Source organism: Hyla sarda, chromosome 4 (genome assembly GCF_029499605.1).
Source record: "Hyla sarda isolate aHylSar1 chromosome 4, aHylSar1.hap1, whole genome shotgun sequence".
Lineage (NCBI taxonomy): Eukaryota > Metazoa > Chordata > Amphibia > Anura > Hylidae > Hyla > Hyla sarda.
Genome location: NC_079192.1, coordinates 176,499,306 through 176,527,101, shown reverse-complemented (window position 1 = coordinate 176,527,101; position 27,796 = coordinate 176,499,306). Strand labels below are relative to the sequence as shown.

Below are 27,796 nucleotides of genomic sequence, written 5' to 3'. Positions count from 1 at the left end.
ATCAATCAACTGGCTCCAGAAAGTTAAACAGTTTTGTAAATTACTATCAAAAAAATCTTAATCCTTTCAGTACTTATGAGCTGAAGTTGAAATTGTTCTTTTCAGTTTTCTTTTGTGTTCTCTGATGACACCTGTCTTGGGAACTGTCCAGAGTAGAAGCAAATCCCCATAAACCTCTTATCTCTGCTTGACTCGGGAACTGCACAGAGTAGGTCAGCAGAGAGCACTGTTGCCAGACAGAAAACAACAACTCAACTTCAGCAGGTGATAATTAGTGGAAGGATTAAGATTTTTTTTATAGAAGTAATTTACAAATCTGTTTAACTTTCTGGAGCCAGTTAAAAAAAAAAAAAAAAAAAAAAAAGGTTTTCCTGGAATACCCCTTTAATCTAACACTGTTAGACTAGCCTAAAAGCAAAATGTCTGAATGGACAGGATCTAAGTAGGCAGCAAAGTTTATGAAGACACAAAAATATAGAAAATTTCAAGTGTGCTTTTTATTACATATTACAAAGTTTTACACGTTTGGATCAAATCTAAAACTTGTGTAAAAAAAAAATAAAAATAAAAAAATAGAAGTGAGGCATTGCAAAGATTATGTCCGCATGAATAGTTAATCTCTCCCAATTTGAAATTATTTTGGAATGGTTACAACATCTGCATTCAGCTAAAAAAAAAAAAAAAAAAAAAAAATAGGGGAGGAGGAATGCAGTTAGATCACAAAAATGAACAGATCTGATGTAAGATAATTCTCATGGCGGTTATAATGGAAGACAATAAGTCTAAATGGGCAGCTTCTAATATGTCAGATTTTAAATTAGATACAATTTAAATAATCTTAAATCTATAAACAAAATCAATCATTGTACATCAGAACAGACAGTATGTTATTTCAAATAACTCATACAGTAAATATTGGGAATGAGCCATACTGCTTATTTCGTGATATGATTGAGATTTATTAGCTTTGGGTTTGTCCTTTTGACCTTAAAACAATAATGTACCTTACATGTTCACAGAAAATAACCGTTACAGAGAAACTGATGTTTATGAACTGGCCCACATAATTTTAAATGCGCTCCTTATTCTTTAGTGTAAACAGTAGCCAATGCCCCACGATGGCTTTATTTTTACTTCAGTCTCCTGGCATGACTATGCTTTCAATAGAGGTACATCATTTTGGACCAGATTTTGGATAGGTGAGGATTTTGTTAGCAGGAAAAAAAAAAAAAAATGTAGGCAGATACCAAAGCAAACCATTAAAAATAAAAAAAAAATAAAAATAAAATACAGACAAAAACAAAATTTAGCCAGTAAAAGGCCACTCATACTTGGCACGATGGCTAACTGCATTCTAATCCATCCCTTCCCAGTTTAATATGTGAGCATGTCCTTAACCATTTGTAATTAATGTGTTAAGTCCTTAACCATTTGTAAAAGGGAAAGGGTGGGGAATAAAGAAAAAAAAATATATATATATCTTTTCCAATCCCACCCTGCTGTTTTTCCTTCAAAAACTGCAATTCTAGGGACGCCTTGACAAGCAGTGTCTTCAGAAAACCAGGTGTCACAGCTAAACGCCAGCAGACCGTTTTACAAGTTGTTCAGCTCCTGAAGTGTTTGGTCCAACATCTGATGCATATTTAAGTTATCTTCTTTTGCATGTGCAACTTTTTCTGTGGGAAAAGATTGTTTAAAAAAAAAAAAAAAAAAATTACATTTAATATATATATATATATATATATATATAAGAGCAATGTATTTAATAGTTAAAAAAAATTGTTAGAAAACAAAACATACAAATGCTAATGACATGTTATTAACAATCATTCAAATTCATTTACACAGATATAGCATGGTATTTTTTATTTATTTTTTAAAACCACATCAAACAACTGTTATATTATATGGCTGATCAACTATTTCTCACTTTAGGGCACGAACACTGTCGAACTTCTGTGCAGAATTCCAGAAATTTTGCCTTAAATTTAATGCCTATTGACTTGAATTCAATTCAGCTTTCCATTCATTGAGCAGAATTTTCATGGAAGGCATTCCACCACGGAAGTTCCGTAGAAATATAAGATCAGTCTTCTGTTTTGCGCAATTCCGCATCGGAATCCCATTGAAATCTATTTAAAGTTTGCTGAACAGCAATACGCCGCTACGAACAGACACACTGTCATGTGCGAGTCTCAGCGCGCATGCGCAGTATACTCACACATCGCAGCTGCCCTCTGCCTAGCTCATGGAGCAGGGAGAACAGCCACGATGTGTGCGAGTACAGCGCCCTTGTGCGGCAACTCTCGCATTGCTTCAGTGTGTCTGCTCGTAGCGGCATATTGTCACTCCAAGCAGGCACATGTAAATCCACCATGCAGCAGTCCTTCAGCGGCAGATCTGCAGCGTAATATAAACTGTGGGTCCACTCATGTGAACGTACCCTTAAAGAGGTTTTCCCCATCTATAAAAAGATGTGGTTACACAGTCATATTGCCACGTATATACCCATGCAATGAGATACATGTATAACAAATGCAGTTACTCAATAAACCATTAATTGCAAATAATGCCAGCAAAAATAAGTCATGTTATATGGGTTCTAAGTTAGTAAATAAAGATCATTTTAGGGATAAGCATATGGTCACCAATGCACATAATTGTACTGTGTATTAGCATTATCTGCCTAAAAAGTTGAGCAACTTTATATTCTGTAACCACTTTAAAAAAATAATAAAATAGAACAGATTATAGACAGTTATAGTAAAATACGTTATGTTCTGTTATGTGCTGCATTTTGGGGAACTTTTCCCCTAAATACTTAGCTGGTAGTCATATTCTGGTGGCAACCAGTATACCTGTGACTACAGCTCTAAAATACAATACAGAACTCTGGATGAGTACAAGTAAATTATATATTTACAGTGCTGCTCGACTCTTTATGCAGTGATTATACCTGACAGTTTACACATACATATAATGGTCAAAAGGCAAACATATGCTGTAAATGATAAAAAGGTGAAATTCATGAAAACAAAAGAACCATTTGATTAAAAACCACTTTGCTTTTTAACATAGAAAAACTATTTATGGCCATATGCCATAAATGTGTCTAAAGTCAGATTGTAGAAAGTAAAGTAATATAAGATACGGTATATAGACTTTAATATAAACTTCATGGGGTAAATTCATCAAGACCTGTGCTGAGAAAAAAAACGTTAACCAGTTGCCCATAGCAACCAGATTGATTCTTATATTTTTCAGAGGCCTTTTTTTCCATAAATAAAAAATAAATACATTGTTGGGCAACTTTCCGTCTGCACAAGTTTTCATGAATGTTCCCCTATATGCTTAAATGAATTTCACCCAAATATTTGAAATAAAAACCCACAAAAACATGCTATACAAGTTATTTTCACACCATACCATTAAAGCAACAGCAGTTATAAACAAACGTATGGGTTACATGTGGTTAAATTGCAAACCATAGCAGAAGTTTTTACAATACCTTTTGTAGCTGGAAACGTCACAAGCTTTATATCACAGTAAAACACTTGACATGGCTTCACAAGTCACCAGAGGGTCCATTTCTATTTAGACTCTCTCTATAAGTGTAGACATGATCTGCTAATCTTAATTCTTTCTTTATTCTTAGAAACATCACCAGTGCTGTATTTATCCAACGAAGTGGACTGAACACATGGCTGTGCCCACTTCATGGGCAGTACAAGTTGGCATCTATAGATGATGTTACTGTAGCGTGTTTTTCTTAGGTCCATCAGTCTGGTACTGGTGTCAAGTACCGTATATACTCGAGTATAAGCAGAGTTTTTCAGCACCATTTTTCGTGCTGAAAACACCCCCCTCGGCTTATACTCGAGTGAACGCTTCGCCTGTCACTCTCTTCTCAGTGGTCTTCAACCTGCAGACCTCCAGATGTTGCAAAACTACAACTCCCAGCATGCCCGGACAGCCATCGCCTGTCCGGGCATGCTGGGAGTTGTAGTCTTGAAGCCTCTGGTCCGGGCCATCTATGCTGCAGGGACCGTCCGGTGGGGAGGGTTAGTCGTTCCGGGCTGTCCATTTTCACCCGGGGGGCCCTCTTCTCCGCACCCGGACTAGTGACGTTGCCCTGACGACAATTCACAGGGACGCGCATGAATAGTCCGGGGCCGGGCCCGGAGAAGAGGGCCTCCCTGTGAAAATGGACAGCCCGGAATGACTAACCCTCCCCACCAGACGGTCCCTGCAGCATAGATGGCCTGGACCAGCTCACCCTTCCTTCCCACCGAGGGGAGGAGAGTAGAAAACTAAAGGGGGTGTCTGGATGATAACGAAGGCCGCAGTGGTCTTCAACCTGCGGACCTCCAGAGGTTTCAAAACTATAATTCCCAGCATGCCCGGACAGGCGATGGCTGTCTGGGTATGCTGGGAGTTGTAGTTTTGCAACATCTGGCGGTCCACAGGTTGAAGACCACTGATGAAGGGATTGACAGGCGGTGATGATGAAGGGGGGGGGGGGGGGGGGGGGTCGGATGATGTATTTCCCACCCTAGGCTTATAGTTGAGTCAACTTTTCCTGGGTTTTTGGGGTGAAATTAGGGGCCTCTGCTTATATTCGGGTCGGCTTATACTCAAGGATATATGGTAAACTGCTGAAAAGCAGATCTGACCACACTAAATTCATGTGCAGCAGCCAGGTGGTTGTCTCCATAGAAAGCACTTCAGATATAGGGATGGGCAGGCTTGGAGGCAGTACAATTGCTTACAACTCTGAACTGAATAGTTTAATGTCAGAATGACCTTTCACATGAATTGCATGATTTTAAGGATCATGATCCCCAGCTGTAATTCCAACCAGAGATTTTGTGGTGTGCACCTGATCTTACTGTGAGAAGTGTACTAAGGAGCACCATTACAGAGGAGGGGCAGTTAGGGTGCCCAATTATTGTGTAGGGCACTATTACCATCTAGGGTGGCACTGTTATTTGGGAGATAATGAGGACACCAAGGGCAGCAGCAGACACTATTTAGAAAGGAACTTGAGGGTACTGATGAAATAGGATGGGAGGTTTGTGTACAAGATGGGAAGTGGGTAAAGAGTGTGCTATTGGAAAAGTGAGGAGCCATAAATATCTGGGCAGAAAACTTTGAAGACTTCTTCCAGCCCCAGCTAATTTCTGCAAAGCATTCTGGGCCAGATGGTGAAGAAAAGGGAAGGCAAGCTTTATACATACTTATGTTGGACTTACACAGTGCAGTAAAGCCACATCATAACCTTATAGGTGTAACATAAAACAAAGAGGATATACTAGGAAAAGCCATATGGCCAATTATCAGACCATGATAAAAATGCAGAGTGTCTTGGTTTAGATTTGCATTACCCTGTTAGTGTTCTACATGATCTAGTTTAAGACTATGTGACCTTGAATGCAATTATATTAAGATATTATTTTGTACTATAGGTCAGTTTAGGAGACTAGATACAATAATATATACTTCCTAAAATAAGCACTTGCTATAGTATATAACATTTCCTTCCTCCAAATCTAAAATATGAGCGTTTTTTTTATTCGATAAAAGCAAAATACTATATACTTTAGGAGGAATTTATCACTGCTTGTAACCAGAAAACTAGTGTCAGGCTGGGTCCACACTACGTTTTGTCCCATACGGGAGCGCATACGGCAGGAGGGAGCTAAAACCTCGCGCTCCCGTATGTCATTCACTTCAATGAGCCGACCGGAGTGAAACGTTCGGTCCGGTCGGCTCATTTTTGCGCCGTATGCGCTTTTACAACCGGACCTAAAACCGTGGTCAACCATGGTTTTAGGTCCGGTTGTAAAAGCGCATACGGCGCAAAAATGAGCCGACCGGACCGAACGTTTCACTCCGGTCGGCTCATTGAAGTGAAGGACATACGGGAGCGCATACGGTGACATACGGGAGCGCGAGGTTTTAGCTCCCTCCTGCCGTATGCGCTCCCGTATGGGACAAAACGTAGTGTGGACCCAGCCTTAAAGAGTTGCAAATAGTTTTCTGTAAAATGCTGAAAAGTCAGAATCATGTTCCTACAGAAATGAGGCTTGTGGAAAATGTGCAGCTTTTTAAAATACAAATTTTTACATTTATACAGTAATGGCCCATGTACATAAAACACTTCAAATATTTTTGTTCGGTACATGAAACAGCTGGGTGGAGCTGCATCTACCGATAAGAAACCATCAAAGAGGTAACATCTGGTTCCTGTGCAGAGACACCACTGACTCACTGCTAGATTACCATCCACAGCCAATGAGAATAACCTCTACCGAGCAAGATAAAGACTGGGGGCCATACCTAAAATAGCTGTAGGATAAGAGTTCTGCCTGCTGTGCCCCAGAACATTGCTGTAAAATATAGCTTTCTAAGTGAGAAATACACAGAGTAGCATAGCTAAACATCGAGGATTGCCTTCTGGTATCAGGACTATTCATTTATCAATTTCTGTCCTGCCAGCTTTCAAAACAATACATTTTTACTACATATATTAGTGTCTGCTGTTATGTCTTTAAGCCCCTGCCAATATATACTTACAGTGGACATGTGCTTAGGAAGTATGGTGCAGGTTCAGGAGCCAAGTCCGCTCCATACACGGCAGGTGCTAGCTGTTATCTACAGCTGACACCTGCCATCGGTGGCTGGCACCAGAGTTACCTCTTCTGAAAGTCAAATCCCTGGATGCTGCAGCCAACAGCAACCGCAGCATTCAGGAAGTAGCAGGATGGTCTCTTGTGTCTGATCAGGACATCCCCCACCTCTGTGGCTACCATATAAGATCTCCCATTACAGCCTACAGGCAGGCCACTGAATAGAGAGAATGGAAAATACCACATGTACAGTGTAATAGAATATTATATATATATATATATATATATATATATATATATATATATATATATATATATATATATATATATATATATATATATATATATATATATACACATATACATACACACATACATATACACACACACACACACACATATTTAAACCAACCACACAAACACCGTCAATGTCTGTGTGCTTATAGGAACCTATGTATGAACTGCTATTTTTACTGAAACTGCAATAATATGGAGTGATAACATCTTAATAAATTGTCATGTCGGCAGTGTATAAAACACATACAGAGATGTCCTACTAGTGTCAAAAGTTGAGATTTGTAGTTTTATTAAAGGTTCATTTAAGGCATTCAATAAATAATGCAGGAAAGTGGAGAGAAAATACACAGTGGGTCTTTTATTTTACAGAGTGTCTGTACAGCAGAAGAGTGACTGGAGGGTTACAACAGAAAGATGGATTTAAGAGGTTCAAGACGAGACTAGAATAGGACAGCATAGAAAGGTGTATCCAGCCCAGGTAGGATAGAGATGACCATAGGAAGCAGAGCACTTTATCTGTACAGAGAAGAAACAAGATAATAAAAGACTGAAGATACAAAAGAATAAAAATAAATTATTCAGTTAGGTCTTGTTCACACGCAGCAGCTTTCATGCATTTTCCAGCCAAAATGGAAGAAAGGTGAAGGATTAATATTTGACTTAGGATTGCTTTCCCTTTGAGATGGATAGCTTGTTAAAAAACACAAAACTGAGCTGTGTCAACCTGAGGATCATCATGTCAGAAAAGCCCTCAATCCTTCCTTTTTGGTCAACAGCTCATTCACTGCAGACCAGACCATAGTATGCTCATGAGGCTACTGTGCATTCTCAGGGCATAGAAAAAAATATAAAATATCTGCACTCCGAAACGCATTAATCTGCACTGTCCCTAATACAGTTACTAAAAAAAAAAAAAAAAAAAGGATTTCATTAGAAGACTCAAGAAATGCACAAAGGGGTACTCCACCCCTAGGCATCTTATCCCCTATCCAAAGCACCCACCTGTTACTGCTCCAGAAGCGCTGGAGGGTCTGGCTCCCGACCACGGGGACGGAAGATCGTGATGTCACGTCCCGCCCCCTCAATGCAAGTCTATGGGAGGGTGCGGGACAGCAGTCACGCCCCCTCCCATAGACTTGAATTGAGGGGGCAGGGCATGACGTCACAGGGGGGCAGAGTCGTGACGTCACGATCTTCCGTCCCCGTGGTCGGGAGCCAGACCCTCCAGCGATTCCGGAGTAGTAACAGGTGGGTGCTGCATGCTTTATTGCGGGGGTCCCCAGCGGCGGGACCCACGCGATCAGACATCTTATCCCCTATCCTTTGGATAGGGGATAAGATGTCTAGGGGTGGAGTACCCCTTTAAAAGGTACAGTGCTGTGTCTGATGTTTACTTCTGATACCCAAACCTGAATCTGCATAATAATCCTGTACAAAATATCGTCGGCATTTCCTTAGCCTCCAGGAAAACATGGTGGTTCAGTACACATAACTGGAAAGACTGACATGGAGTGGACTAAAATGAGGGCACCAAGAATAGCAACATACTAGACAAAATAGCAGGATGTCTGTAAATGTACAGATGATGTGTCAGCAGTAACATTCCTTATCTGGAGCATACCGGGAACCCAATAATTCTGCTATCTCACCTCACACCAAGCCTAGGTTGACACTATGGAGTTTCCGGACAGAGATTTGGAGTGCGTCCATAGATGGCAATGTCTGTGGTGCGGATTCCGCCAAAAGATTGAGCAAGTTCATTCTTTTGGTGGTAGAATTTCCACAGCTGACATTCTATAGTGGGCACTGTAACAGAATCCCATTGCCAGTAATGAAATTCTGTTGCATTGGAATTTACGAGAGGGACCTAGCCTAAAGAATTCAGTGAGGAAAATGTCCTCAATAAATTCCCCTTGTATCTTCACCCTTTCTTCTCCATTGTACAGAACAGTGAAATTCAAGCTTATATAGAACAGCTTGGCAATACTAAAAGAACCTATGTACTTCACTAGTACTACATGTAGTCTCTGCACTGTATTGGGCTTAAAGTGCATCTGTTACTTGATTTCTTGCTACTGAACGGGCCACAGAGTACAAGCAGCACACATGTATATTGTAGTAATATTTCTTTGTTGCTTTATTTAAAAATAAAAATAAATCATTTTGTACAGTCATGGAGACATGGCCTGGGGGTCGACTATGCCCTACAGTGGTCACGCCTCTCTCTGCTTATACCACAGGAGCCATCTTTAGTGACTGACACACAGGGCCTCCGTGTATGCACTGTATATTTGTATTACTGCCCTCACGAGTTGAGTCAGTGAGTGTTCCTGAGGCTCTGTGACTCAATGCACGTGTGAATTGTAATACAAATAGTCAGAACATGTGTAGAGGCCCTGTGTTTCGCTAACAAAGGGGAGAAACGGTGACAAGAAGGGAGAGGCATGGTGGCCCTGGGACATAGTGGATCAGAGCCACGCCTCTCCCACTGTACGTGACTGTCCAGAACACTTTTTAGGGAAGTAAAGCAACAAAAGTGAGTAAAGTTATGACTGCAATGTAAACGTATCCTGCTTGTACTCTGTGTGGCCCATTTAGTAGCAAGAAAGCAAGTGACAGATATACTTTAAGACATTGCTAAGACTGTACACAGAACAGCCTGGCAGTAGTGACTTCTTCTGGAATGCCACTCTCCACTGTACAAAGCTGCCACAGCTTTTGGTCTTCTGACCTGGGAAAAGTCACGTGTCTAGCCAGCTGTGAAGAGAGAAGCTAGGATTCAAATAGGAAAAACTGCTTCAATGGTGGAAGGTTCCGGGCTATGGGGACATGAGAGCAGCTTTTGGCAGATTCCGGCTAAAGATTGAACATGTTCATTCTTCCTCTGGAATCCAAATCCTCATCTGAAAATCAGTTAAGATGTATGAACAGAACAGCCGAACTTCCAGTAAAATTTATGTAAGGCTGCTGCAAGCAGAATCTGCACAGAATTTCTGTAGTTTTGAGTGGGTCCTTTGAACTCTATAGCAGCACACAGTTGGCATTGGTAGTAGGCTGAGCAATGCTTCCGATTTTTTTAATTTCTCAGATTTATATCTTTAGGAGCAGATTCTAATGGAAAAGTAGTGAATATTTTAATGCTAGCCAAACACATGGCCTCCATTGCGGATTCCGCTCAACAGCAGTAAGTAACCTGACCTGGCTACATGCCGAAACCTAGTGATTTTAGTCAGAAAGGTTTCTATTATGGTGTCTGTACACTTAAATAGGAAAAAATACTGCATGTTCGTTTCTTTGCTCGATGTGATCCTAGCCTAATGCATCTATTAACACATCCTTGTATCGATGTGATTAACATTCTGTGTCACGCTATCATTTGCTTTAACAGATCTGCAGGAAAAGTCCTTTAAAGAGTACCGGTCACCAAATTAAACTTTAAATATAGTGTTCCTTGTGTAATTAGCAGACACTTTCCCATTCACTTGCTTTTAAAATCAACATGAATATGTTTAAAATGTAAGAGAAAAAATGGCCACTAGGTGGCTCTGTTCTTTTCCCTGCCACAATTAATACAGTGAATTTGGTCTCCTCCCGGCCTGGCAGGAGACCAAACATGCTTCTCTGCACTGAGCTTGATTGACAGCTGCACAGAGCCTCACAAAGTTGCACAGAGCTTGAGGTCTTCTATTCATCACAGCACTGCAATGATGTGAGGGCAGAAGTGGAAACGCCCACTTTCTCCTGCTGGGAGATTGCACTATGTGAGCAAGAACGAAGGTATGATACACAGCTTTTTAAAGCTTTATTTTTTTTTTTGGGGGGGGGGGGGGGGGAGGAGTGTTTGGAGTAGTTAGGGAACATAGCCTGAGTTATTTTAGAAAAGTTTTGGGAGGAAAAAAATGGGATAGGGGGCAAGACTACTTTACACCTATGGGTGCCTTTTTATACTATATTTGTGGGTGCTCAGTAGTAGTTGGCCTAGAGTGTTCTCTCTTTTTAAAAGGATAAGGTCAAATGTTCTGTATAAGTTGCAGATTTTATGCTGTGCAAATAAAATAAAAATAGTTGACTACAAACCAAAATCTGCAGTGTATACAGTACGTGCGAACAAACCCTAAGGTATTACTTTGACAGAGGGTGGCATGAAATTGCAGTTGAGTTGACATTTGTCCAGCACTGTCCCTGACGTAAATAAGTGGGAATGGTGGATACAACGAGCTAGAACTTTTGCATCCAACGTCCCATCTGTTGACCCACAAGCTGAAATGGGGGTAGCTTGCAGGCTAGATGTAAAGCATGTCTGATATATTAAACAATACCTAAAAAGAGGTCCATACACCTTTAATAGCCATCAGCTGACGACTATCTTTCCCAATACACGTGCATGCTCTCCCAAAAGTGAATATGTTTACAATAGGGGATAAGTGAATAAGCTGCTACTAGACCCTTCTTTCTTCACACAAGATAATCTGCTGACCGAAGTGGACTTGTTAAAATTCAACGTGCCCAATCCATCTCCCCTCCCACATAAGCAAAAGCTGGCACACCCCATTTATTTAAGATATGGTATGCTAGCATAGTATTGACTTTACACTGAAGAAAGTAGTTTTCCGAAAGAAAAGCTTATTTAAATGTAAGCAATGAAATTCACATAAAAAAAAAAAAAAAAAAAAAAAAGGTTTAGTCTAGTCAACTGCACCTAGCACTTAACCCCTTAAGGACTCAGCCCATTTTGGCCTTAAGGACTCAGACAATTAAATTTTTAAGTTTTCATATTTTCCTCCTCGCAAAAATTCCAAAAATCATAACTCTTTTATATTTTCATCACCAGACTAGTATGAGGGCTTGTTTTTTGCGCGACCAGTTGTCCTTTGTAATGACATAACTCATTATATCATAAAATGTATGGCGCAACCAAAAAACACTATTTTTGTGGGGAAATTAAAAAGAAAAACGCAATTTTGCTAATTTTGGAAGGTTTCGTTTTCATGCCGTACAATTTACGGTAAAAATGACGTGTTCTTTATTCTGAGGGTCAATACGATTAAAATTACACTTATATTATTGTTGTGCTTAAAAAAAAAAAAATCTAACTTTTTAACCAAATTAGTACGTTTATAATCCCTTTATTTTGATGACCTCTAACTTTATTTTTCCGTATAAGCGGCGGTATGAGGGCTCATTTTTTGCGCCATGATCTGTACTTTTTTTGATACATTTGCATATAAAACTTAATACATTTTTGATAATTTTTTAAAAAATAAAATGTATTAAAAAAGTAGCAATTTTTGACTTTTTTTCACGTTCACCTTACGGGATCATTAACATTTATTTTAATAGTTCGGACATTTACGCACGTGGCGATACCAAATATGTCTATGAAATAAATTTTTTACGCTTTTTGGGGGTAAAATAGGAAAAAAAAAAACGGACGTTTTATTGGGGGAGGGGATTTTTCCCCCTTTTTTTTTTTTTTTTTTTTTTTTTTTAACACTTGAATAGTCCCCATAGAGGACTATTCATAGCAATACCATGATTGCTAATACTGATCTGTTCTATGTATAGGACATAGAACAGATCAGTGTTATCGGTCATCTTCTGCTCTGGTCTGCTCGATCTCAGACCAGAGCAGGAGACGCCGGGAGCCGGAAGGTGAGGGGACCTCCGTGCGGTGTTCTGAATGATCGGATCCCCGCAGGCGATCCGATCATTCATTGAAATCGCGTACTGCCGCAGATGCCGGGATCTGTATTGATCCCGGCATCTGAGGGGTTAATGGCGGACGCCCGCGAGATCGCAGGCGTCGGCCATTGCCGGCGGGTCCCTGGCTGCGATCAGCAGCCGGGATCAGCCGCGCATAACACTGGCATCGCTCCGATGCCCGCGGTTATGCACAGGACGTAAATGTACGTCCTGGTGCGTTAAGTACCACCGCACCAGGACGTACATTTACGTCCTGCGTCCTTAAGGGGTTAAAGGGGTACTCCAGTGGTAAAGTTGATATGGATTATTGCAGGCCATCACAGGATTGCAATAGTCTACTTTTTTCAGTATGTATCTGCATAGTCATACTAAAGAACAGCTACATCAAAAACAAGTATTCTGTGTTATGGGGTTTCCTAGCTATCCCCCCTTATGTTGGACTTCAGCATGCCTGGTCCTTTGATATAGTTATGCTGTTTGGAAAAAAAAAAAATCAATACAAATCCCTTCTAAAAAGGTCTTCATGAATTGTTCCAGTCAAAAGTAGAATCTTCTATTCATGTCTGCAAATTTTCAAGTAATTCTCTAGTACTAAGGAGACATAGCTGCCATATGGTGTCAGTCAAGAAGCAAACCAAATTGAGCACTTGAAACATGGATTAAAAAAGGTAGGGATGTCCCGATACCGATACTATTGGTATCGGGGCAGATACCCGGCATTTGCATGGTATCGGGGACTCGTTTAATGTCCCCGATACCAAGGCCGATACCTGCTGCAGTGCGGCTGTCAAATGCCCCGCTCTGCTGTCCGCATCATTGCATCCTATGGAGGATCATGTGACACACGTCACTCCACCTACTCCACTGCGCCCAGCGTAACGCTATGGAGGAAGCAGAGTGACGTATATGTCATATGATCCTCCATAGGACGCCATGATGCTGACGGGAGAACGGGGCAGCAACCGCAGGTGAGCAACTACCATAGGGGCGCTATCTAGAAGGGGTGCACTGTTTACAAGGGGGCACTGTCTACAAGGGGGGGGGGGGCTGCTGTTAACAAGGGAGCACTGTCTGCAAGGGGGGGGGCTGCTACTAATGCTGCTAATGTCTGAAACTATCTATACTACAAACAAGGGGCTACAACCTACTATTGAAAGCAATCTTACAGCAGAGTCACCTGCACTAACTTGAATTTATAGGTAGCTAGTGCAGGTGATCTGATTTCTACCGCTGCTCACCATGTGAACATCAGCGCAATTGCTCCGGAGACATCGGTCTCGACGCCAATGCAAATTCCCTGTTCTGTCCAATGGAGAAGAGAGAAATCTTGGCTCATACTACAGCAGCCGCCTCCATTGTACACACAAGGAACCCACATATCAACACGGTAAGCAGTGCCAGAAACCGCGTCACCTTGGTGTCAGATTCCCTTTAAAATAAAAAAGTACTCGTACTTCGTATCGGCGAGTACTAGAATTAAAGTATCGGTACTCGCACTCTGTCTTAAAAAAAATGGTATCGGAAATTAAAAGGGTAGGTCCTCTTAAAAGTGCAAACGGCACAGTGTAGCCTCTACATCTACAATCTGAAACCAAGGGCTCTTATCTTCTGTGCTACACATTAAGAACTTATGTTTATGGCTGCAACACAATCAGGGATGTGGAAATCCTAGCGCCCGATGCCCGGGACAAGTAGTTTTGGGGGCGCCGGGCAAGTGAATTGGTCATAGATTTAGCCCTGTATCGGGCAAGCAGGGACAGACCGACTTCCCCCGTATTTTTCTTTAATGCTGGTGAGAGGTGCAGGAGCCGATGCAAGTCTGCACCTCACACCGGCGCTCAGTGTATGGAGGGGGGCGCTGGCGGCCCCCAGCTGATTTCAGTAGCCGAGGCCGCTGCTCAGAGCCCCCCCAGCCAGTGTGAGGGGATCTCACATCACAGCTCCTCCCCTCTGCTCTCCGAAGTTTGCCAAAGCTAGAGCGGGGAGGAGCAAGGGCAGAGCCCGAGGACAGTCTGCAGGAGATGATTAAGCCACGCCCCCTCATCCCCCTCCCGGAGTATGGAGAGCGCAGCTCTGCATAATACAAGAAGACAGGGGGAGAATGAGGCCGTACACAGCCCCTCCCCCCCCCCTGCTCTGTACACACAGGACCTAATTCATCACGGGGAGGTTTCAAGTTTTCACGGGGTGAAATACAGAGCAGGGGTAGGGGAGAGGACGTGTGTAAAGGAGACATACTGCACTGCACGGGCTGGGGATTTCACCTCACACAGGCTCAGGTGAGGAGGCCGAGCATGCAGGCGGCGGCGGGAAGGGTGGTTGTATATGTATGTAATGTATAATTGGGGGGGTTATCAGCGGCGGGTGTATGTATGATGTGTGCATATGTATGGTGTATGTGTCATGTGTATATATGAAGTGTATATGTGTATGGTGTCCGTGTATGTGTGATGTGTGTATGATGTGGGGTGGGCAGAAGCAGGTGTATGTATGATGTGTGCATATGTATGGTGTGAGTGCATATGTATATATGATGTGTGTATGGTGTGTGATGTGTGTATGTAATGTATGATGGGATATAGAGATATATATACTTATAATATAGGGGGCAGTGGCCGGTGTATGATATGTGTATGCATGTATGTTTTGTTCAGGGGCGGACTGACAAGTGCTGCCGCCAGTTGTGCTAATTTTTATTAAATTTTTTTTAATTTTTAGTGGCTTCTGGCCACCCGCACTAAATTGCACCCCCAGAATCCCACCCCCTTCATACTCTCCCACCAACCAAGAGCCCTAAGGATGCAAGCAAACACACCCAAACCAAAACTACAACTTCCAGCATGTTGCAGCGTAACCTAAACTGTAGAACTATAAAGTGTAACATGCTGGGAGTTGTAGTTTTGGTTCGGGTCAGCTGCAGAACCATAGGCTGTATCAGGGCATGCTGGGAGTTGTAGTTATCTAGTAACTAAATGCAGCTTCCAGCATTTTCTGACACATAAATTAGAGTAAATAAAATGCACCACATGAACTGGAGAAGCAGAACCCCCACCCCCCCCCCCCCACCCCCCCCCCCCCCCCCCCCCAGTAACACAGCGCTATTCAGTGTTTTCCAATCAAAAGACTCCATATATAAGTCCCTATGAAGACTGAAAAATAGTGATTAAAATATTTTAAGAAGTGCGTATGTATGTGAATAAGCCCCTTTCCTAATAAAAGTTCTGATAAATGGTTCCGATGAAAACTACAGATCACGGCACATAAGATTACCCTCATTCATCCCTTTATATGGAAAAATTGGAGTTATAAGGGTCAGATGGGGGGGGGGGCTAGCTACAGCTCTCCCTCCGCTAATAGCCTGGCATACTGCGATCACCATGGCCGCTATTAAACCATTAGATCACCGCTGTCTAAGTTGACAGCAGTGTCTAAAAGGACCTTATAACCATCCCTGGTGGTCTAGTTGGGTGAATCGCACTATTTTGGTTGAAATTATTTTTTCTACCAGGACAAGTGGATTTTCTTGAGGGACAAGTAGATTGTGTTCTGCTTTAGTCCCTTGGACAAGTAGTTTTTTTTTTTTTTTTTTTTTTATTTCCACACCCCTGCTTAATCAATATTACTGATGAAAATCAACAATGGAAATGGTTGTCAATGATTCCCAATATAGATTCCTCAGCATTTCAGTTAGTTGTTGCACTTCAACCTGTAGATTTGCCAATTCGGCAGATTCTTTCATGAGCAATCCCACGTCCGGCACCAAAGCAGTCCACAAACCCTAGAGTCCTCTGGCGGGATTTGTGGCCCGTTTCCAATGCGTGCCAGAGCCCTCTAGGGTTTGGGGCCTGCTTCCGGCGATGCTACAGAAATTTGCGCACAGAGGTGTCTGCTGGATCAAGCACAACTATAGTTGGGACCAAGACAGAAGATGATTGAACCAGTTCTATATGGCCTGGAGTTTTGGATGAGTTTTTCTTAATTTTTACATGTTACCTGTCAAGTAAATGAGTCTGTATTGCCGGGAGAAGCTGTGCATCCAGCTGCGCCTTATGTTGTATGACTATTATAAGGTCATATACAGCTTTGCTCATCAGTATATATTTGTGTTTCTATGAAGTAGCTGGATCTACATAGGTGCTACCTATAGCAGTGTGTGCGCGCGCGCGCGCATCAGTATTCCCAAACCCGTTACTCTCCAGCTGTTGTAAAAACTACAAGTCCCATCATGCCTTGACAGCCTGTATGTCATCCCCAACCGGTCACCCTCCAGCAGTTATAAAACTACAACTCCTATCATGCCTCATAGCCTGTAGGTCAGTGATCAACATGTACATCTACAGCTGCCACAAACTACAACTCCCAGTTTTCCAACATGTATTTCTTAAACTGCTACAAAACTACAACTCCCATCATGCCCCGGTAACTTGCATATTAGAGTTTGATTAGCTGTTGACCTGTAGATATGCCCTGACCTGTAGATATGCCCAATCCAGCAGAGGCCCCCCCTCCCTCTTGCGATCCCCCTTAGCAGGTCACAACTCTGGCGCCAGAAGAAGACCACAAACCCTAGAAGCCTCTGGCACGCACTTGAAGCAGACCACAAAAAACATACAAGAGGAGGCCTCATATTTCCATATCCTTCCAGTTATGCCTTGTATAACCCATGAGTAAAAAAATTGCCTCAGAGTAAATTCTCTCTTTCCCCCCCCCCCCCCAAACCACCTCTAACAGGCAGAAGATGTCCAGAAAAAGTAAGACGACAAGCTGAAAACAACCCCTTTAGCATAGCTACAAAAAAATTAATAATTTTTAAAAATATATATATTTTCTCTTTCTTACAATACATTGGGCTGGTATGGCTGAAATGCTATAGTGAATGCACAGAATAAGTCAAAAGCCCCCAAACCAATAACTGCTGAAAGAAATTTAAAAAATATGATAAAAATAAAATAAAAAAAAAAGGGAGGTGAATTTGATGGCACTGTGAAAAGTCAAATGTATATTAGAGTTATTAGTTTTTCTGCCTGGAATAAAAATCATATAAGCTGCATGAAATGGCTCCACCCAATCTTATGAGTTTTTTTTTTTGTTTTTTTTTGCGCATTGTATTTAAGAAGCATTTGAAAAACATACAATCTCAAAAAAAAAGGTAATACTAAACTCCCCAGAACCAGTGGTCAATCCTGGAAAAGGAAGGCAAGAGTGGGCGACTGGTAATATAAATATTGAGTCTTTTCATAAACTTGAGGTATTTATTTATCAATAAAAGTTAAAATAAAATGGTTCTTATATTTGTGCTTCAGTAAATAGAAACATTTGGCTAAAAAGACCTACAGTCACTGAAGCAGCAAACTGTAAAAATCTAAACTAATATCAGTCTCTAAAAACTTTTGCCCATGACTGTATACTCATGTTACACACTTAAATTGTTACTGTCATTACATGAAAAAAAATTTTGGGGAAAAACTTGACATGTTGATCAGATATGTTAAAAGTGGTTGATGGTATCGTGTCTCACTCCTGAGACCAGCAGTGATTGAGTTATTACTTGGGGGAGAGCGGCATTGCGCTCCACTTCCCAGCCGGCTTAGGGATCCTTACACTTACGTGCAGAGAAACATACAGATCCCTTGGCCCCAGATTACAGCCTCTTCCCCGGCTAAGAACTCACAGGATCTAGTGAGACCCAATGTGATAAACATGTCACAAGTGGTTTTAACGACAGTAATACTTGAAGTCCATGTTATATGTAAAAAAAAAATTGTACTTTTTTTGACTGACAGTAGTAAATATATTTTCTTTTGGATACGGATATCCATAGGATGAATGTGCACATATAAGTTTTTATGCTGAATGTAGGCTTTACTGGTAAATAGGTATAATAATTAAAAAACTAGACAAATGTGCATTTTGTCATGTTTTTGTACATTAAATGGAATGTGTTGGCTTTAAAATAGCAGCATATTGAATGAAAGTTTTGCAATATTCTGAGCAATCTAGAAATCAGAATGTATTGCTTGGACTTCTAACCACTTAAACAGCACCACCCCTGTCCTCAGGTTGCGTGTGGTATTGCAACTCTGCTCCATTCATTTCAATAGAACTGAAATGCAATACCACACAGAGTACAAGGTGGCACTGTTTCTGGAAGAAATCAGCTATAGTTTTCAAATCCTGGATTACCCCTTTAAATCTTTTATGTAGTGCACACCATTTAAATATTTTTTTTTTTTAAAGACATTGATGTATTGGGAGGAGCCATCGATGTTTGCATCATTAGATTAATATATGCAGCTTTCGTGTGTTCTACATTAGTGAGCAGTGACAGGTATGAGAAGTTTAAAGGAAATAAAAAAAAAAAGCAAAAAACAAATAAAATGGTAAAAAGCTGATTTTACATCTGTTTAAGACACTGGCTTTAACACAAAACCTAGAATGAATGGAGTCAAAATATGGTGAACATATTCAGATACTACCCCTACAATGAATCCCACAACTCAAGTCTAGGAGCTTTTGTTTGATCCAAAAAGGCTTTTTGCATGTTTAACCTACAGTATGTAAGTACAGGATGATAAAATTGTAAATCAAAAAGGCCAGTTGTCTTAACAGAGGTAAAAAAATAAATAAAAAGTGTGTGAGTAAAAAGAAGCCAGAAGTGAGGAGCAAAAATAAAATGAAGGTGTGAGGGTAGGACGTGAGTTTTATTAAGCGAGCAGAGAGGGTAAGAACATAAGCGAAGAAAACATAGAAAGGGGAATTTACATTGAAGTCATGTCATTGAGAGCGTGATCCAGTTCTTCACTGATGGCTTTGTACTTCAGTTTCTGGGCATACAGTTCATCTGCTCAGAGGGAAGGTTGGAGAGAGGGTGGAGGGAAAACAAGGGTGGAAGGAAAAACACAAGAGGGTGGACAGAAATTTGAAAAAAAAAAAAAAAAAAAAAAAAAGAAAAAGGGCAAAGGGAATAACAAAAAAAAAAATAAAAAATACAGAAATGAAGAGGTATGGTGAGAGGGGGAACAGAGATGAGAGAGAGTCCCGTGTTCACAACCACCATCCAGGAACAAGATGAAGAAGAAGCAGACAGTGTGGTGGAGAAGCAGTGAAGAGCCCCGCATGGAAAAGCAAATAATGCATGAATAAAAAAAAAGGAGAAAAGAAAGACAGATTAGAAGCAGAAAAGGTCAACATTACCACCTGCCAAGGAGCTTTTGATTGGCCAAAACAAAAAAAACACACAATTTTTATATTTATTACAAATCTTTTGGTTTATGTTCACATCTATATTAAGATAAATAAGTTTACATCTCCAATTCATGTGTAGACAAAAAAACACAAAAGAACATTTTAAAAAAGAAAGAAAGAAAACTCATACCTTCTAAGTCATCAATGGTCTTTTCCAACTTGGCTACTGTCCTCTCTGCAAACTCAGCACGTGTCTCAGCCTGAGGGACAACAGAAAACATGAGTATCCCAGCTAGTTCAACCAAGCCTCCATAACCGCACATGGTACCAAAAATAAACAGTGAAAGACAGTAGAAGAACTTACCTCCTTCAGTTTGTCTGTAAGAACCTTGATTTCCTCCTCATATTTGTCCTCTTTCTGGGAGTACTGTAAACAGAAACAGGACAAGTTTTTAGCAGACAGATTTAAGTTTTAGCCACAACCAGTTGCAGCCTAGAGAACTTAAAAGCGAAAAGTATAACAGGAACCAAGTATAATTAAAACCACCAAGAATACAAAAGTATCCAAACTAAGAGAAGGAAACACCCTTTAAGAATATGGTATATGACTGCACTAACAGAGCGGTGGCTTATTTTTAGTATATGCCATCACTTTATCATCACTTGGGGGGGGGGGGGGGGGGCTGACTTCTAGGAACCAATCACTACCAAGCATTTCCTTTTAAGTTTTTTCCCCTTACAAACCAGTGCTCCTGACCACCTAGCTAGGTAGGAAACTATTGCCGTCCCAATTCACTTGAAGGGTGAAAGCTGTTAAGGGAACAAAGTGCCACTGCATCCCTTTTATTTTCACAATGGGGGTCCTAGAGGTCAGACCAACACTGATGCTAAAGAAAAGTCATATCCCCAGCAAAAAAACAACAAAAAAATAAATAAATAAAACAATCATACAGTAAAATAAAACAACTGCTGGGATTTTAAAGCATCCCAAAGTATATAAAAGTAGGCAGGAGGATAGAGAGAGATATCTATTTCTATCATATATATGTACGCACAAGGAGCTTTTAACTCATGTAGATCTGATAATATACGATTTCCAGAAAATTAATGTTCTCTTAGCAGAACAGATTATTCTGCATTCGTCGGAAACCTACGTATGCTTTGCCTAACAATTTGCATCCCTGGATTCTCTAAGCAAAATGTTTTATTTATTTATTTATTTTTTTACTGGCAAGGGATACTGTAAGAACTCCTTGGAAGGGGTTGGGCCAAAGTGTGTAAACTGTACTAGGTTAACCATATCTTTGCTCTCTGATTGTAACATAACATTCATGCCTGTTAGGCCATAAGACATCTGAAGCATTACAGGTCAACAACTCATGGTGAAACCCTTCCATGGAATGATCTTTCAACGTGCGCTCTCTGGGTAGGTCAGAGTATATATTGCCATCCTACCTTTTCTGCCTGGGCCTCCAGAGATTTCAGGTTGTTGGTGACAGTTTTCAACTCCTCCTCAAGCTCGGCACATTTGCTATTTGCATGGGTGAGGTGAAAGACAGAGGTGGCAGGAGTAAAAAAAAAAAAAAAAAAAGGAAGAAAAGGACGAGAGGAACAAAAAAATAAAAAATAGGAAGGAAGGAGATTGAAAGGAAAGTAGAATGAAAAACCAAACCGGATCAAAGGAATATTACAAAGCTAATATAAAAAAGGAAAAAAAAAGCTGTGCCAAGATGTAAAAGATGCATAGACGACTAAAGTAGTATTCAGAAATAAATAATAGAGAGTGGCAAAACAGGTGTAAGGAAACCAACATTAGCATCCTATGTAAAAAACGGTTGCCAATCTTCTCTTTATATCCTCTACATTACAAATTGCATCTTTTACAAATGGACAACACAGCTTTTTCTCAGCTTGAGAGAGTCACATACCATTAACAAGAAAATAAAACAAAACCTTAAATGAGGTACAGGGGACACTGCAGAGAGAGGAAAGCGTGAAATATAGTGCTTCAGAGCAAGTTAAGAGGAGATCTGAAGCCCAGCAGCCAGGGATAAAGAGAGGGCCCAGACTGGCAGCAGTACCTTCTCCTCTGAAGCTATTAATGTTTTCAACGTTTGGTCCATTATTCTCTGCTGGTCATCAAGCTGTCGGCAGCGACTATTAATAAGTGCAAGAAATAAGGAGTGCACAAGCCATTCACAATACGTGGAGCATGCAAAGAAAAACACATTGTTACACGTGATAGTGGGATGAAGATGCAAAAAAATATTGGTTAATGCTAGTCCTAGTGTGTTGTCAGCAAGAGTGGAGTTATCAGTTCTGAAGGCAACATAATAATATGTAACCGTAACATGCATGTTACGCTAGAAAACTAATGCACATTAAGAGGTTGCATTGCTTTATTTATGTACCAATCCAGAGTTACCGCCTATGTTCCAGAGCTGCATTCACATGGGACTGCTTCAGACCTGACCTCCACTAGAATCCACTGGTTGTTTAATGTCTTAACAGACCGTTTCATATATTTGTATTGTAGGACTATAAAATGGGCCGTTATCAAGTAAGGAAAACCAGACGGTCAAACAGTTTTTTTATTTTTAGCTGGGGTTACATGCAGCGGTAGATGTTCCACACAACCAATTATTGCATGCATTTTACTGCATACTCCCACAATCTTTCTTCCAAAAACAGCTTCATAGTTTGTGTATACTACTGCAGCTGAGCCATATGTATTTCAGTGGAGTAGAACTGTAATACCGGAAGCAACCTATGGACAGCTATGATGTTTCTTTTGGAACACAGCAGCCATGTTTTTCTAAGCTTGTTAAACTACTTTGCATAAGATAAGCTATTGGGGTAAGAATGCCAGTGCTTTCCACCAACTACCGGCAGAATAAGTAATGCAGCTCGCACGCACAGTAGGGGAGATCAAAACCTGTCCAGAGGAAATGTTACTGAGTTGCCCATAGCAACCGATCAGATCGCATCTTCAAGGCCTTTTCAAAAATGAAAGAAGCGATTTGATTGGTTGCTATGGGCAACTTTTCCTCTGGACAGGTTTTGATAAATCTTCCCCAGTGTTCTTTTGTGGCGTTCTAACTGAACGGGTTTCAGAAAAATGCTGTGTGCGAATCCAGCCTATAAATCACAGCATAAAGTAAAGCAATGCATCACAATAGCAAACACTATGTAGATTATATCAATCTGCAAAATAGTAAAATGGTGTTCGTTGGGGAACATCTAATAAATTCTCTCAAAAGAAAAAATAAAATAGATACACAATAGAAAAGTAAGTGTAATGCAATAATAAATGGCCATACTGATTAATATAGATCTTAAATGGGCACTGTCAGATACAAAAACCTTTGATATGTTGTAAAGCATGTATATAACCAATAGCTTTTACAATTGCTTTCATTAGAAAACTTAGTATTTCATCCTGAAAAAGCCAGTCAAAGAACTGCCCGCCTGCCTACTTGGACACATCCTAGTCCTGCTGTGTCCATGCGTCATCACCTATGTCATGGACACACTTCCTTGATTGACAGCTGTGAACGCAGGGCTCACAGCTAGAGGAAAAATCCTCCCACTGTCAGCTTGTGTCCCGCTACTGTCAGTGAGGACAAGCTGGGAGTTGTAGTTTTGCTAATGCTAGGGGAGATGTGAGCAGACAGCATACTGAGGGAGGGGGCGGAGACATGCACAGTGAGGCCACGCCCCCTCCCTTTGAGAGGAATTCAGACTAGTGAGCTAAATTAAAAGTGTAATTAAAAAAAAAATTTAAAAGGTGCTAGACACATAAAAATTTGATACAGAATTAGTACATGGTCAGGATTAGGTACTGAGCGATATATTTAAAAAAAAAAAAGTTTGTTGGATCTGACAGGTATGCTTTAAAATAGAAAAGTCCATCCAAGACATTAAATGCCAGGGAATATCAATGTAAAGAATTTTTATTTTTATTTTTTTGGGGAGAAGAAAGAAAATAAACTAGTAGTGTGTTAGGGGGCTTTCGTTTTACACAACAGTTAACACGATCTTTGGAAGCCCTCAGGGCTGCTCTATAGCATGCAATGCATTCATACTGAGCACAGATTTCCAGGTGTGTAATAGGTTCAAGGGATGCAAAGAGCTGGTGGTAACATGCACAATGTGGGAACAGACACTCACCTCTCTGACAGTTCAGCACGTTCCTCTGCACGTTCCAGGTCACCCTCAATGATCACCAACTTACGGGCAACCTATTATGCAAAAGAATATGTTTTACACCTACATCCCCACTGTAGAGTTATTTATGATCTTCACAGATGTACAGTCACTGCTGTACACCACAAACACTTTAGGTGATATATTAGCTCTATTATTCTATTGTATTTAGTATCAGAGGCTATTGATAAGTCTGATAATACTTACTGAAGGTCGACTGTGCATTAAAATATCTATACCCAGCATGGGCACTCATTTACAAAAACTACATTATCTGGTTTTCTATATACAGTGATCCCCCGACCTACGATGGCCCAGACATACCATCATTTCAACATACCATGGCCTCTCAGAGGCCATCGCAAGTTGAAGGCAGCATCAACATACGCTGCTTTTTTATGTCTGTGTCATCGCATAAACGGCTATCCGGCAGCATAGACTGCTTCAGCTGCCACCGGATAGCCATTTACGGTGCCCCGTGTGGTCCGCTGACGATCACTTACCTGTCCTCGGTGCTCCGGCACGTCCTCTTCGGGATCCCTTGCATCGTTGGCGCTCTCCTACGTCGTCATCACGTCGCTGATCACGCCCTTCCGTCATCCAATAGGAGCGGAAGGTGTAGCGACGTGATGGCGGCGACGGAGAGCGAGGATGCCGGGGAAGCAGAGGCCTTGCCGGAGCGTCGGGGAAACCCCGGGGACAACGATGGAAGGAGACATCCAGGGCAGCGGTGATGGTCCGGAGCGGCGGGGACAGGTGAGAACAACCTCCTATACCAGTGGTCTTCAATCTGCGGACCTCCAGATGTTGCAAAACTACAACTCCCAGCATGCCCGGACAGCCGTTGGCTGTCCGGCATGCTGGGTGTTGTAGTTTTTCAACATCTGGTGGTCCGCAGGTTGTAGACCACTGTCCTATACTTTACATTGCACGGATCCTTCAACATACGATGGTCCATTTGGAACGGATTACCATCGTATGTTGAGGGACCACTGTATTGTTAATTTAACTTATGCTTCTGATAAAAGAAAAAAACATTTATACTTTTTATCTGTAGCTGTTTAACCTAAGGCTTGAGTAGTCTTTATGACCTCACCTCTTCATATTTGCGGTCAGCCTCCTCAGCAATGTGCTTGGCTTCCTTCAGTTGGATCTCCTGCAGCTCCATCTTCTCTTCATCCTTCAGGGCTCTGTTTTCAATGACCTTCATGCCTCTGAGATACAACAGGACACAAAGTGAGCAACAATTGCACAGCAGAGTAAACCAGAACAATAGTCTATAAAATCTTGTGTGCACGGCCTTCCACTCGTGTAGAACACTGAAAACACCACTATGCTCCATACAGAGACAGCATTGGTTGTTTACATAGCAAACACTAGAAGTTGACACAATCTTGATTTCCATATTCAACAGCTCAATGAGCTATGGAAACCAAAGATGATTTCAGGATACAAGTCTAACAACTCCGTTTTAGAATTGATGTTTGGGAGATGGTTGACAACCTACCGTATTTTACGCCGTATAAGACGCACTTTTTCTTCCCCAAAACTGTGTGTGTGTGTGTGTGTGGGGGGGGGGGGGGGGGGGGGGAGTTGGGAGTTGGTGCGTCTTATACGACAAATACACATTAAAACCCTGTCCTATCGCAGCGGTACCTGCGGCCATCAACGGCCGGGACCCGCGGCTAATACAGGACATCACCGATCGCGGTGATGCCCTGTATCAACCCTTCAGCTTTGATCGTTGCGTCTGAAGCAAAAGTGACACTAACCCGGCTGCTCAGTCGGGCTGTTCAGGACTGCCTCGGTGAAATCATGGCGTCCCGAACAGCTTACAGGACACCGGAAGGGACCTTACCTGCCTCCTCAGTGTCTGCTCCGTGCCGGAATCCCCTGCATGGCCGGCGCTCTCCTTAGTAGTCATCACATCGTCGCGCACGCCGTCCCGTCATCCAATAGGAGCAGCATGCATAGCGACATGATGGCGGCGACTGAGAGCGAGGATATCGGGCAGCAGAGACGTTCCGGAGCGACAGGGACACAGCGACAGTGATGGAGGGTGACATCCAGGGCAGCGGTGACAGGTCCGGAGCGGCGGGGACACGTGAGTATTACCTCCTATACCTGTGGTCTTCAACCTGTGGACCTCCAGATGTTGCAAAACTACAACTCCTGGCATGCCCGGACAGCCAACGGCTGTCCGGGCATGCTGGGAGTTGTAGTTTTGCAACATCTGGAGGTCTGCAGGTTGAAGATCACTGTCCTATACTTTACATTGTATTTGGTGCAGAATCTTTTTTTTCTAGATTTTCATCCTTTAAAATTGGATGCGTCTTATGTACCGGAGCATCTTATATGGCGAAAAATACGGTGCTGTGTGCTATTTAACAAAACCAGTAGATTATTCTCTCTACCTTACCTAAAGAGCAGAAATTGATTCTATATGCTATTGTTTGGTCAACTACAGTAAATGGGGGGTTTAAAAAAAGAAATCAAAGTGGAAAAATATATATATATTGAAAAACTCACCTCTCACTCTCATCTGCAGCCTTCTCAGCCTCCTCCAGTTTCTGAAGGGCTGTGGCCAAACGCTCCTGAGCACGATCCAACTCCTCCTCTACCAGCTGGATGCGCCTGTTCAGTGAGGCTACATCTCCTTCAGCCTAGGTGAGCAAAAGAGAAAAATAATGCAGTCAACATAAAATAAAGACGGACCAAGTAATATGACGCGAACTAGAATGTCCTTTACCTGTCATGGAAAATAGAAGACACTGGGCACTACTACACAGAGCACTGAACAACGGGACTCTATAGAAGTGGAACTTACGCACTGGTGGATAGTATAAAATATATCAGTAAGCTCTCTACAGTCATCCGATTGGCAACATTGTGGACCTAACAAAATGCAGGTGGAGATCTCTTGCAGTCCAAAAGATTTCAATAAACTAAACTATATAGATCCTTCTAACACTTGAATGAAAAATCTTATGCCTAGGACTTCTACACAGACAAAGATGCACGTACCCAATGAATTAAAAAGCCTTACACCTTTTATTACATGTTTTGCATCTTACTCTGATGAACCTCACTTGTAAATCTTCCCTCTGATGTATAGTCCCTACAATATTTTAGTAGCTTTTCTACTAAAACCTTCCATTTTATTTAGGCCTTTGTGAAAGCAAAGTCTTCAGAACGGAATAAACTACACAAAATGAGGCTTTACAAGGGTCCATATAACCTCTCCTTTTCTTCTTGGTAATACCAACATAGACATCTGACTTTTTTTTTTTTTGCTTTTTAAAGAAAAGCCCCGCCAGCTAGCAATTGCATGGCCTATACCAGTGTCTACACCCTGCCAGCTAGCTATTGCATGGCCTATACCAGTGTCTACTCCCTGCCAGCTAGCTATTGCATGGCCTATACCAGTGTCTACACCCTGCCAGCTAGCTATTGCATGGTCTATACCAGTGTCTACACCCTGCCAGCTTGCTATTGCATGCCCTATACCAGTATCTACTAGAAATGACTGCTGAGATCTAAAGGTCTATAACTTTACAAGATATGAGAAATGTCACAGAAGTTTCATCTGTTAGTTTTTATCTATATAGTGATCTTATTCACATGTTATACAAGGGTGTATGCTGAAATGTAAAATGTAGGATGTGGTTACACACCTCTTAAAGTACATACAAACACTTAGCTTCTTCCTCTTTCGAAAAGAGACAGTGATCATATCCACGGTTTCTAACTGTTCCTAGAGTAGATAAGGCCTCAGA

At 41.5% G+C, this 27,796-nt stretch overlaps 1 protein-coding gene across 20 annotated transcripts in view; it reads right to left on the bottom strand.

The window, feature by feature from the left end:
* Positions 1 to 549: 549 nt before the first annotated feature.
* TPM1 (tropomyosin 1) overlaps positions 550 to 27,796 on the bottom strand; it is a 45,772-nt gene continuing 18,525 nt past the window's right edge. For 4 of the 20 annotated variants that reach the window (XM_056572841.1, XM_056572828.1, XM_056572829.1 and 1 more), the window contains 7 exons: positions 26,550 to 26,683; positions 25,117 to 25,234; positions 23,985 to 24,055; positions 21,270 to 21,345; positions 20,179 to 20,241; positions 20,005 to 20,074; positions 550 to 1,676 (listed from right to left, as the gene is read on the bottom strand). In XM_056572841.1, coding sequence (XP_056428816.1) covers positions 1,594 to 1,676; positions 20,005 to 20,074; positions 20,179 to 20,241; positions 21,270 to 21,345; positions 23,985 to 24,055; positions 25,117 to 25,234; positions 26,550 to 26,683 — 615 coding nt within the window. In that variant the 3' untranslated portion in view covers positions 550 to 1,593. Of the gene's footprint in view, positions 1,677 to 7,186; positions 7,443 to 19,387; positions 19,471 to 20,004; positions 20,075 to 20,178; positions 20,242 to 21,269; positions 21,346 to 21,895; positions 21,972 to 23,984; positions 24,056 to 25,116; positions 25,235 to 26,549; positions 26,684 to 27,796 lie in introns of those variants that run through there. The other 16 variants (XM_056572830.1, XM_056572831.1, XM_056572838.1 and 13 more) reach the window with 7 other exon arrangements.